This window comes from Lissotriton vulgaris, chromosome 10, assembly GCF_964263255.1.
Source record: "Lissotriton vulgaris chromosome 10, aLisVul1.2, whole genome shotgun sequence".
Lineage (NCBI taxonomy): Eukaryota > Metazoa > Chordata > Amphibia > Caudata > Salamandridae > Lissotriton > Lissotriton vulgaris.
The window spans coordinates 226,607,773-226,619,863 of record NC_141698.1 but is presented as its reverse complement, the minus strand read 5'-3'; the positions used below and the strand labels follow the sequence as shown (position 1 = coordinate 226,619,863).

Genomic DNA, 12,091 nt, shown 5'->3' with positions numbered 1-12,091 from the left:
AGGCACAGTTAGACTGTTCCTCTCTTGAACCCCTCGGACAGCAGGCTGCTGCTGAGGCTGCAGGGAATGGCACAGGTACCCACAAGGTGTACTGTGATGATGGACTCCTTTTCTCTGAGGCAAGAGACCCCAAACCTGGTGCTACCAGGAGGCTGGTCATCCCCTTGTCTCTGAGAGGTTTCCTTCTTACCTTGGCCCATGAGATTCCCCTTGCAGGTCACTTAGGCCAGAACAAGACTTGGGACAGGCTTGTCTCTCACTTTCACTGGCCTCATATGTCTGAAGACACTAAAGAGTTTTGTCGCTCATGTGTCACCTGCCAAGCCAGTGGCAAATCAGGTGGCACCACAAAGGCCCCCCTTATACCACTACCTGTGGTGGGGGTACCCTTTGAAAGAGTGGGGATTGACATTGTTGGACCAATGGACCCCCCAACAGCATCTGGGCACAGATTTATACTGGTGGTAGTGGATCATGCCACCAGGTATCCAGAAGCTATTCCCCTTAGGACCACTACAGCTCCTGTTGTGGCCAGGGCCCTACTTGGAGTTTTCTCCAGAGTATGGTTTCCTAAGGAGGTTGTCTCTGACAGAGGTGCAAACTTTATGTCAGGATACTTGACTGCAATGTGGAAGGAGTGTGGTGTCAATTACAAATTTACCACCCCCTATCACCCACAGTGCAATGGGCTTGTGGGGAGATTCAACAAGACCCTCAAAGGGATGATAAAAGGGTTACCAGAATAGCTTAGGCGAAGATGGGACATCCTTTTACTCTGCCTTCTGTTTGCTTACAGAGAGGTCCCACAGAAGGGGGTTGGCTACAGCTCTTTTGAGCTTCTATTTGGGCATCCTGTAAGAGGACCCCTGTGTCTTGTGAAGAAAGGATGGGAGTTACCTCTCAAAAAGCCTAAGCAAGACATAGTGGACTATGTACTTGGTCTCCGCTCCAGGATGGCAGAGTACATGGAGAAGGCATCTAAAAACCTTGAGGCCAGCCAAGAACTACAAAAAGCTTGGCATGACCAAAAGGCTGTCCTTACTGTTTACCAGCCTGGACAGAAGGTGTGGGTGTTGGAGCCAGTGGCCCCAGCTGTGAGAGGTTGGCCTGATATATGATGCTCACTAGTTCTAGTGATCACCTTGTATCAGTCCAAACAAACCTTATGGTGATTGGTTGTAAGTCAACCTTATAGACCAGCTATCCTAATGGTAGCATGGACAAAGCAGTCTTAGGCTAAACTCTTTTGGCATGTGAAGCCAGCTGTTTTACCACATATAACCCCTTGAATACCAAGTGAAAGGACACCACACAGGTTGTTATGAAAATAAACAAGTATTTAATAACTAACATACACCTCTGAACTCTTTATGAGGTCAGAGGGCTAAGCACATGACAAACTCTTAGGAAAAATACGTTTAAAATGCACAAATTACTATGGTGCCCTAGGGGCACGACAAACTATATACTAAGTAAGTGGAATGTGAAAGTCGATAAAAGGAATTGAGCTGTCCAGAGGCTGTAGGATCATTGGGACCACGCTATACTAACTCTAGGTAGGTAATAGGAGGCCCACAGAACGCGTGTGCAGAGTGTGAACTAACACGCGAGATGCATAACAGTGTCTATGGATAGTACAGTTCAAGAAAAAGGTGAGTACGGACAATCCGGACTAGGTAGAACTAAAACAACTGTGGAACTGGACACTAGGAGAGTCAAGCTACCCTTGCGCACCGAAATGCTCGTGTTACCTCACCCACGGGCTGCGGGTGCATAGGTGCCAAGTCGTGTCGGGTTCCGGCGTTGAAGTCTATGGAGCCTGGAAGAAAAGATGCTGCAGGCGGTGAGGAGGAAGATGTCCGGTGTGATCCAAGGGTGGATCAGTGAAGAGAAGAACCTGAAAGCAGAGGGGACAATGTTCAAAGTCACTAGCCAGTGACTTGAGTGGAACCAGGAGTGGAACCAGATGTCGTTGTCGCAATCAGGTGAAGGTGGACGCTTGTCTCTGCAGCCACGTGGACCAGGTGGTGTCTTCGACGACCAGGATGGAGGCACGAGTTGTCCCACGCAGGCTCTCGCTGTCGGCGGTGTCGGCTTCGGATTCTGAGTCAACAGGCCTTGGCAAAGGCAACCCACGCGGTGAGTGGAAACGGCGTCTGGAGTGGACCAGGAGGGTCCGGGGTGCTCCTCTTTTGGAAGTGAGCAAGGGCCAGTCTGGAGCAACCAGACCAGCAGTGAAGTTGTCGGATTTCGTCGTCTAGTAGGTCACTAGCCAGCCGGCAAGTGACCAGACAACGCGTCGAGCAGCAAACAGGCAGAAGGGCCCCACGCAGATCTTGTGGATGCTGGAGGGCTGGTCTTCGATGCAGGAGCTGCTCGGGGTTGGGGCTTCTCAGTCCCCAAAGCACTTGGACGAGGATGCCTCTTAAGTCATGCTGGAGCGAAGTGCTGCTTCTTTCAAGATGGCCGGTCCCACGTGTTTCGTCGCACCCACGGGTCTCAGCTGTGCTGCAGAGGTGGGTAGAGGTCGGAGAGGTCTGGGAGTCCGGGTCTCGTCGGGCTCTGAAGTCTGGATCCTTACTGGAAGACGACAAAGGGAAGCCGCTGTACGCTGATGGTGCCTGCTTGTGCAGGGTGGACACTCCTTGCCCACAAGGGAGATTTTCTTCAGTCTTCTGTGGAGCAGAAGGTCGAAGTCAAGAGTTTCTTCTTCTACAGTTGTTCAGGATAATCTACTTTGGAATGGGACCAGCTCCTTCCTTTATTCAGCTAAAGGGGGCTGCACTACGACTAGGTCCCTCCCCTGGGTGGGACCAGGAAGGGGGTTGGTTATACCCCCTATCCTTTGTCCGGTCTTGTGCCAGCTCTGGGGCTGGAGTGCCCCAGGAACTGGTTTAGACCGGAGTATGCACAGGGACACCTTGTGTGCCCCAGGCATGTCTCATTCCTTTCAGCCCTGTCCTACCTAATGCACAAAATCCTGTCTGGGGTGGTGCTTGCACCTCCCAAGGCAGGAAACCCTTTGTCCAAGCCTTCCTCGGTGGAAGGACTCCCAGCAGCAGGAGATCAGACTTGTGTCTGTGGTGGCAGAATCCATTTTGTGATGCTGAGGCTCGAGTTAACTTTAACCGGGGTTCACAGTTACATACATGTCGTGTCCCTCTAGAAGGGTGGAATGCTACCCCCGTCGCCAGAATTGGCGAGGGGGTAGTATTCCAATTCGTACGACACCTTACTTGTTTTGATAATGCTATACCAAAGTTAGCATTTAACCGCGAGGATAATAATGCATTTAAGAGTATATGGTATGCGTTATCATGGAACAGCTATTAGGACTTGGTTCCGCAAGCTGCAAACGGGCTCAGCTCATGTCAGAGCACCATCTCACATGATTCCAAGCACTCTGCCTCCAGGATTGTTAAGGCCTGCCATAGGAGTGACTGATAGGAATACAGGTGTCTATTTTAGGGTTAGATATAGGTATACTATATCTACAGCAAAGGGTGTTTACACCACCTTGCCCCAGCTGTCGTGCAGCCAGTTGTGTCAGATTTAGATGGCCATCCAGGGGTGGCATAATACATGCTTCAGCCCCTGGTAGGCCCTGGGTACACCTATGCCCTGGGTACCTATAGTAGACTGTACAGGGACTGATAAGGTGGCCCAGTACCAATTAGATATGTACCTAGAGTACATGGAATCAATTTTACAGAGAGAGCAGTGGGCCTGGGGTCCTGAATAGCAGGGCCCCAGGTCAACTTAGTCGAAAAAACAGCAAAACACCAGGCAAAAAGTTGGGGGCAACCATAGTCAGATATCCACCTTCCTACAGCTACCATCCAGTCTCCTGGGTCCAGGGCAGCTAAGACCTGAGCCAGTGTCAGCAATTTAATCTTCTCCTTCTGGAGGAAGCTGTTGACGTTCCGTAGGTCCAAGATAGGGCGTAGGCCCCCTTTGCCCTTCTTGGGTACCAGAAAGTAGTGGGAATAACAACCACACCCTACTTCTGGCCCAGGAACGCGCTCGATGGCCCCCTTGGCCAAGAGGGCCGAAACTTCTTCCTGCCGCAAATGATCCCCCGATACGCAGTGGTGTTGCGCTGGCATGGCTTGAGGGGTCATCTCGAACGGGAGGGAGTAGCCCCTCCGGACGATCTGCAGCACCCACCTGTTCGAAGTGACAGTGCGCCAGTGAGAGTGGTGATGGCGAACCCTGCCCCCCCACTGGCGTAACATGGGCCGAAAAGCACGGACTAGGAGGGTTTTGAGGCGAATGCTGCGGGGGAGGGTGTTGACTGGCCTCGCCGTTGTCCCCGACCGCCTCCACAGCGATTTCCACGGCCTCCACCGCACTGGATGTTAGTCTGCGGCGTGTGGCTGGTAGCACGTGTAGGGGCGCCCCTTCCTTGGCCATGAAAGAAACGAAAGGCACCTGTTTGCTAGCGCGGGCCGAGAGGCCCAAGAACTTGGCCGTAGCCCTGGAGTCCTTAAAGCGCTCAAGCGCATGGTCTGCCTTGTCGCCAAAAAGGCGACGGCCATCAAACAGCATGTCCATCAGTGTGGTTTGGACATCGGCCGAAAAGAAGGCGGACCTCAACCAGGCGTGGCATCTAACCGCCACAGTCATTGCCATCGCTCTACCTAGTGAGTCGGTGGTACTCAGCCCACACCGGATAGAATATTTGGCTGCATCCCGGCCTTCCACAAGGGCTTGGCCGAGTTTGGCCCGTACCTCCAACGAACACTCTGGCAGCACTTCCGCAACCGTATCCCACAGAGAGTGGGTGTAGCGGCCCAAGAGGCATGCGGTGTTGGAAGACCGCAGTCCCGGACTAAGGGAGGAGAAGATCTTTTTACCGTACTGCTCATACCTCTTGGATTCCCTGTCCGGCGGAGCCGACGGGAATGCGGTCTGGGAATTGGACGCCAGGATGACCAGGCTCTCGGGGGTGGGGTGGGTGGACAGGAAACATGGGTCGCCCAGGCCCGGGACCAGCGCCTGGCTACGTTCCAATCTACGGGCGAACCCGTAGCGGACCTGGACCAAGTGCCCAAAAGACTGTCAGTCAAGGCCTCATTAAAGGGCAGCAGAGGCTCGGCCGAGCAGGACTGCGGTTTAAGGTCCTCAGTGAGGAGGTTAGTCCTCATGGCCACGACGGAGAGCTCAAGGCCCAAGGCCTTGGCTGCCCTCATCAGCACCACACTGTAGGTTGCCCCCTCCTCCGAAGCCACGGTAGGAGGCGAGACAAAACCATTGTCTGGTGAGGTGTCCAGACCACTGGCATCCCCAAGTCCACCTGTCCAGTCCTCTTGAGACTGACACTCTCGGGTCAGAGGGTCCTCAGACCCGTCCCAATACTCCTCATCACCCATCTCCTGATAATCAGTCAATGGATGGGGCCAGTTCATTGAAGTAAAACTCCCAAAGCGCCGTCGAGAGCGGCGCCCAGCGGCACCGCTCCGACGCCGGAACCGGGTCGAGGGAGGCATCGGGGACAGCGTCGCCCGAGGACGACGCCGGAGGGGACACGTGACGGACCGACGCCGGGGGGGTCGTAAGGTCCACCGGCGACGACCCAGATCCCGAAGCGGATCAAGTAGATTCCTGCGGCGCCGGGCCCTAAGGCGCCGGGACCGCGGGGCCCTGCGGCGCCGGGCCCGAAGGCCCCAGGGCCGAAGCACCCGACGGCCTCAGGGCCAAAGCCCCCGACCCACTAGGGGCCCCAGACGGGTCCGTTGGGCCCGGAGGCGCCGCGGAGCCTGTCGGAGGAGAGAGGGACCTCATGGCCACGAGGAAGCGCTCAATCTCCTCCGGCGTCGCGTCTCGCCCAAGGACCGGGGTGTGTGGAGCTGGACGCGGCGCCAGCGCCTCCGACAGAGCCGCATGGGCGGTGTCACCTGAACCCTCCGCTGCATCGCGCGAGCGTCGGGGGAGTCAGAAGAGCGATGATGCCTCTTAGACTTCTTGTGTTTCTTACCTGACGACGAATTTGACCCGTAGGAGTGGTGCAGACTCTCGGAGCTGTGGTTGCTCCGACCCCGCGACCTGTTCCTCGACCTCCCGTGGGACCGGGACCTCTCGAGGCGCGGGGCCGACTGCCGGAGTTCGAGTTGCCTGCGGAACCGCTCCCGCCTGGCTTTCGAAGAGCGGGCCCGGCAGTCGGAGCAGGCCTTGTCGTCGTGGTCGACGCCTAGACAAGCTAGGCACAGGTAGTGAGGATCCGTGACCGACATCGTGCGGTCGCAATCCTCGCAGTGCTTGAATCCGGGCATCCCTATGGCACCGATCGGAGTCGAAAGACTTCAAGAAATGATCAAAAGTGATCCAAAAAGTCAGTCAAAAATTGACTAAGGGTTACTGCTTTTTCCAGATCTGCGCTTGCTGGCGCGGAAAAAGGAAGAACTGACGTCAGCACGCGGAGGCGGCGTCTAAGTACTCCGACGACGTCATCACGGCACCCACGACGGACGCGGAGCCGCAGGCGACGCCTACCGACAAGCAAGGGTACTGTTACGCAAAAATTTCCAGATCCAGTCTGACGCCTGGGGATATTCTAAGGTAAGGAATCTATCACTAACGTGTCTCTTTCAGATTTAAAGTGTAAATGCAAACGTGAACATAAACTACATGTCCTCGAGTTAAACTGAACATTAGTGCACACGTTTATAATTCTCTAGTTTCTACTGTAAATACATTTCCTTAATTAGTTTAAATATAAACACAAGTTATTTTTAAGACACCCAGTATATAGAATGTCAAAATATAAATGACCATTGATGACGTGCAAGGATTGGAGTCTAACCTGCACTCCTCAAGGTCCATCCTAAGGGAGCAGACAGCCCTGGCAAATGTTAACAGGACAATATGGTTTTCCTCTACTAGGATGTATGTGTATGAAGATAGAGTAAGAGGCAGGAAAGAGGTCGCCGAGTTGCTATTGTGAAGTGTATCTAAACAGTAAACTGATATATTGGTTACAAGTAAAAGCTCATTAATAAAACTGTAAACGAAATCAAAATCAATAGTACAAACAACAGTATAATTTTCTGTGAAACATAAGGTGGTGAACGTTGAACATTTGTCAATAGGGCTACTTCCCTCTGGGGGCTGTCAGGGGCATGGAATAATTTTCTATTGGCTAATAGTATTATGATATAGCAGGTAACTTTGGAAATCTTTGGGTAGGAGATCCCCTATTGATGAAAATGTAATTTAAGGATTTTAAGGATAGCACTCCCAAAATCATACTAAGGTCACCAAGAGCCAAGAAATGGTATTGCAAGTATCACAGGAGGAGGTAAATACTTTGAGCAGCTATCAGTGCTCCTAGGACAGCATCTAGGTCAAATTATAGGTTCTTCATCTCTCATATCTGGGGTCGTTTTCAATGGAAATTAGTTATATACCTCTGGTTAGTGACTCCGCCATTTAGGGAAGTCCTCTGTCTGATACATGCCTTGTATTTCCTGTTAGTTTGAAATGTTTTATGGATCCCTTGTATTCCCTGTGAGCTTGGGTTTTATGGGTCTGTCACACCCATAACATGGTATTTTGTAGGTAAAGGCTGGCTGCAGATGTGCGGTGAGGTACATTTGCATCCACTGCGGATTCACCAGGTGAGTCCTGAAAGTTGTTCAGTTCTCCAGTCCAGCCATACAAAATGATCAATATACATGCAGGAATCTAACAGTCCATATTTAATGTCCCTCTGACACATTTGAAAGTGCAACAGAAACTTCTTGCACTTCATCTTCGTCTCAGATGAATAATCTGCTGAAAAAAGACTGAGGCTAGGGCAGTCATTTTTGAGTCTATATTGGCTAGGGAAGTGCCAATGACCTTAATCAATTTTTAAAAGGCATCCACAGCTGGTCATCTTGTTCGTGTCACTTCTCTGGGTCAATTTGGTGCATGGTATTGCCTCTGAGAACAAAATCTGGTGGGCAGCTGGTTTCATCAACAACGATCAATCAATCAGTCATTTGTTAAGCGCACTACATACCCGCGAGGGTCTCAAGGCACGGGGGGGAGTGCCCTTGACAACCTGGCCAGTGTCTTCTTGCAAAAATAGTGATGAAACAAAATCAAAATGCGTACCGTTCTCTTGCAGAGCTGGGCGATTTCAGTAGCTTCCTGAATGGTATAATCGTCCTATAGGAACAAACAGTTACACTAACACATTAACTGTCATCAATTCTGGTCAGAACTAGCCTGTGGTGTTATCAAAAATTGGGGCCCAGGCAGAGTCTCAAACACAACCTGACCAGGTATATGTTTAATTTCACCAATTGTGTATAGTCTGAGATTTCAGAAAATTTTGCCCAGGATTAAACAGAAACAGTGTCCATCTACCAACTAACAGACATATTTACCAAACACTTGTATGGCACTGTCCTTCCCTCCCAAAATCCATGCAGGCCATCTCCTCTCACCTGAAATAGCTATCCATATCCATTGTGCACCCCGTGTGCCTCAATTACAAGCTTGCCAGTGTGTCCTAACTCAGGCAGCACTGTATGGAAACACCATCACGGAGTCTCAGAGAGAGCCCAGGAGTAAGGCGTCCATTTCCAGCTAATGCGAGCAACCAGGACTCCAGGGTTGTGATGAGACGTAGGTGTGGGGCTTCTTTACATGGCTTCACACAGTCCCAGGGGCGTCTCCTCATTTCCATCAAATTCTCTTGCATTTTTTGTGTCACTGATACTGCCTCTCCTCGTCGTTTCTTTACTGCAGCAATTGGGCTAACCACAGAAGCGTCTAATGGAGCTTCAGCAGGAGGCATTCATCTTGGGCTCATCCTAGCTTTGCCTCCAGTAGGGTTGATTTGAATACCAGAACACTTTTTTCAGAATTTGACCATATTTTTCAACCATAATTCCTGGCTTTTATGATGAAACATTGCTTGGACATTATACTGACTGAAATTAATAAATACGGTAACTGACCTTAAGGTACTAAACAAAACCCTCCACGGATAAACCTTGACATTACAACATGACCACTGCACTCTTCAAGCCTGTCTACAGAGGAGTTCCTTCTATGAGCTTTCGGTAGTACATGGTTAATATGTTTCTGAAGACAGCAGCAATACGTGTCACAAGGATTGCATCAATACCCTCAAAACTCAAAGGCCCTGGAGAAGTGCCCTGCCATACATAGTATGAGAGTAAATCTGGTAACTATTAGTGGCCTACATTTTTTAGCGATTCAGAATTCAAGTAACAAATACAATTGAAAAGAATAAAGAAGTCCTTGCAATAGGATTCTGGATAGAATACTAAAAAGTAACATGTTTACTTCTGTAGAAACGTTCGTAGAAATGATTTATTGAATGCATCTTAAAATGTACCAACCTTTGAAACAGCTCTTCTAATGTGTCTGGAACCTCAATTTGAAGATTTCCGATAGTTGAGCTCAACTTTTCCTTCAGCTTTTCAACAAATTCTCTAAACTCTTCTGCACAGACCTTTAAAGAACATAAATAAAAGAAAACTAGGTTTGAAAAACTGATGAACAAATGGCACTATCTGATAGCGCCCAAGACTCATGGGTACAACTCAATCGCTTTTTAGAGGAATTAAAGAACAAGTTACTTACCTTCGGTAATGATATATCTGTACGAAACATTAGTAGTGATAGATTCCGGACCTTAGAATTACCCCCATGGGTCAGACTGGATCTGGAAAGTTTTTGTCAGCAGTACCCTTCTCGTCGGTAGGTGGAGTTGTGAGGCTCCGTGTCCGTCATTGGCGTTGTGGTCGCCGAGATCACATCGCGGACGCTAATTAGACGCTGCCCAAGCGCGCTGACGTCAGTTCAGTACACGACTTTCCGCGCCTGGAACACAGAGCCATGCAAGATACTGACCAAAGGTGCATTGAAACTAGTGTCCTGAAAGGGATGATCTTAACCCTAGAAATCAGTTTGCGGAACGGGTAGGATGGGTGGGGCAGTAAGGAATCTATCACTACTAATGTTTCTAACATATATATCGTTACCGAAGGTAAGTAACTTGTGCATCTGAAAGAAACACATAGTGATAGATTCCTTACCTTAGAATAGATATCCAAGCAATACCAACCACGGTGCTGTGTCTGGGAACCAAGATCATACCAGAAAGTCCTGGAGAACAGAACAGCCAAAGAAGCTGTCTCTCCAGAATTTGCTCTCCAGGCAGTAGTGCTTGGTAAACATGTGTAGCGAGGCCCATGTAGCTACCTGACAAATGTTATGCAAGGAACTCCCCGTCCCAGAGCAGTAGTGGCTGCCGTCGCACTGGTAGGATGGGCTCGCAACCCCACCGGAGGCTCCTTTTTAGCCAAGGAGTAACAAACCTTTATGCACAGAAAGACCCACCGAGAGATGGTCCGCTTGTGCACAGCCCGACCTTTCTTGGCGCCCATGTAGCCAACAAATAGCTGTTCATCCACCCGGAACGGTTGTGTGCGGTCCAGATAGAAAGAGAGCCATGTTTTGGGTCCAGACGTTGGAGCCTCTCTTCCTCTTTTGAGGGATGTAGAGGCGGAAAGAAGGTGGGCAAAGGGATAGTCTGCCCGATGTGAAAGGCAGTGACAACCTTTGGCAGAAAAGAAGGACGAGTCCTTAGAACAACTTTGTCCAGATGGACAGAGAGAAAAGGAGGCTTAGAAGAGAGAGCCTGGAGCTCACTTTCCCTTCTAGCAGAGGTTATGGCGACCAGGAAAGCAGTCTTTAGAGTGAGGAGACGAACAGGGCAATTGTGAAGTGTGTGAGAAGTTGGCCTGATATGTAGTGTTCACTATTCTAGTGATCACTGTGTATCATTCCAAACAACCCTTATTGATGATTGGTTGTAAGTCAACCTTATAGACCAGCTATCCTAGAGCATGGACAAGAGCAGTCTTTAGGCTAAACTCTAGAGGGCGCGTTAAGCCAGCTGTTATACCATCACATATACCCCTTGAACACCAAGTGAAAGGACACCACAGTTGTTATGAAAATAAAAGGATGTTTATTTATAACAAGTCTACCCTAATCTCTTTATGAGTCAGGGAGCTAAGCACACAACAAAACTCTTAAGAAAATACTAAGTTGCACAATTTACACAAATGCCCGAGGGGCACGAAAAACCATATACTACAAAAGTGGAATGCAAAATACTAGCAGGTTAGTAACAAGATCCAGAGGCTTCAGGATCGCTAGGACTACACTACTGAACCTTCAGGTTAGGAGCAGGAGGCCTAGGGAGATCGGGTGCAGAGTGTGCACTCTCACGCGGGATGCGGGACAAAGTCTATGGATGCTAGATTTCGTAAAGTTAGTGTTATCGGACGAATCCGACTAGTTAGGCTGAAAACGGATCTGGACACTTAGATAGTGAACCTACGTTGGAGCACCGAAATGCTAAGTTACCTAGCCCAGGGGCTGCGGCTGCATAGGGTTCAAAAGACGTCGAGAATCCTCGTTACAGTCTACGGAGCCTGAAAGAAGAAGTTGCTGGCAGGCGACCAGTGATGAAGTTCGATGTGATCCAAGCCTGGATCGATGATGGAGACGACCTGAAAGCAGAGGGGACTCCGTTCTTGATCACTATCCAGTGATCAGATGGGCACCAGGATGGCACCGGATGAAGTCACCTCGACCAGGTGAGTGGGCGACGCTGGGCTCTGCAGTCTCTCGGACCAGGAGGCGTTGTCGGCGACCAGGATGAAGGTGCGAGCTGTCCCACGAGGTGTCTGCTGTCGGCGATGCTGGACCCAGGATTGGGGCAACAAACTTTGGCAAAGGCAAGCCCACGCGGTGGACTCAAAATGGCGTCTGGAGTGGACCAGGAGGGTCCGGGGTGCTCCTCTTTTGGAGGGGAGCAAGGGCCAGTCTGGAGCAACCAGACCAGCGATGGAAGTGTCGTGGTTTGTCGTCAGGAGGGCCACAAGCCAGCAGGCAAATAGCCGGACAACGCTGTGAGCAGCAAAGAGCAGAAGGGCCCCGCGCAGATCTCGTGGATGCTGGGGGGCTGGACTTCGGTGCTTGAGCTGCTCAGGGTTAGGGCTTCTCAAACCCCAAAGCACTCACTCGAGGATCCCTCGGCGGTCGTGCTGGATAAGCGTCG

The 12,091-nt window shown here is 50.5% G+C and overlaps 1 protein-coding gene across 3 annotated transcripts in view; it reads right to left on the bottom strand.

Moving 5' to 3' along the window:
• The window catches only part of GTF3C1 (general transcription factor IIIC subunit 1), a 2,762,707-nt gene that overhangs the window by 477,602 nt on the left and 2,273,014 nt on the right, over positions 1-12,091 (bottom strand). For all 3 annotated transcript variants that reach the window (XM_086940909.1, XM_086940911.1, XM_086940910.1), the window contains one exon: positions 9,357-9,469. In XM_086940909.1, the coding sequence (XP_086797035.1) occupies positions 9,357-9,469 (113 nt within the window). The remainder of the gene's footprint in view (positions 1-9,356; positions 9,470-12,091) is intronic.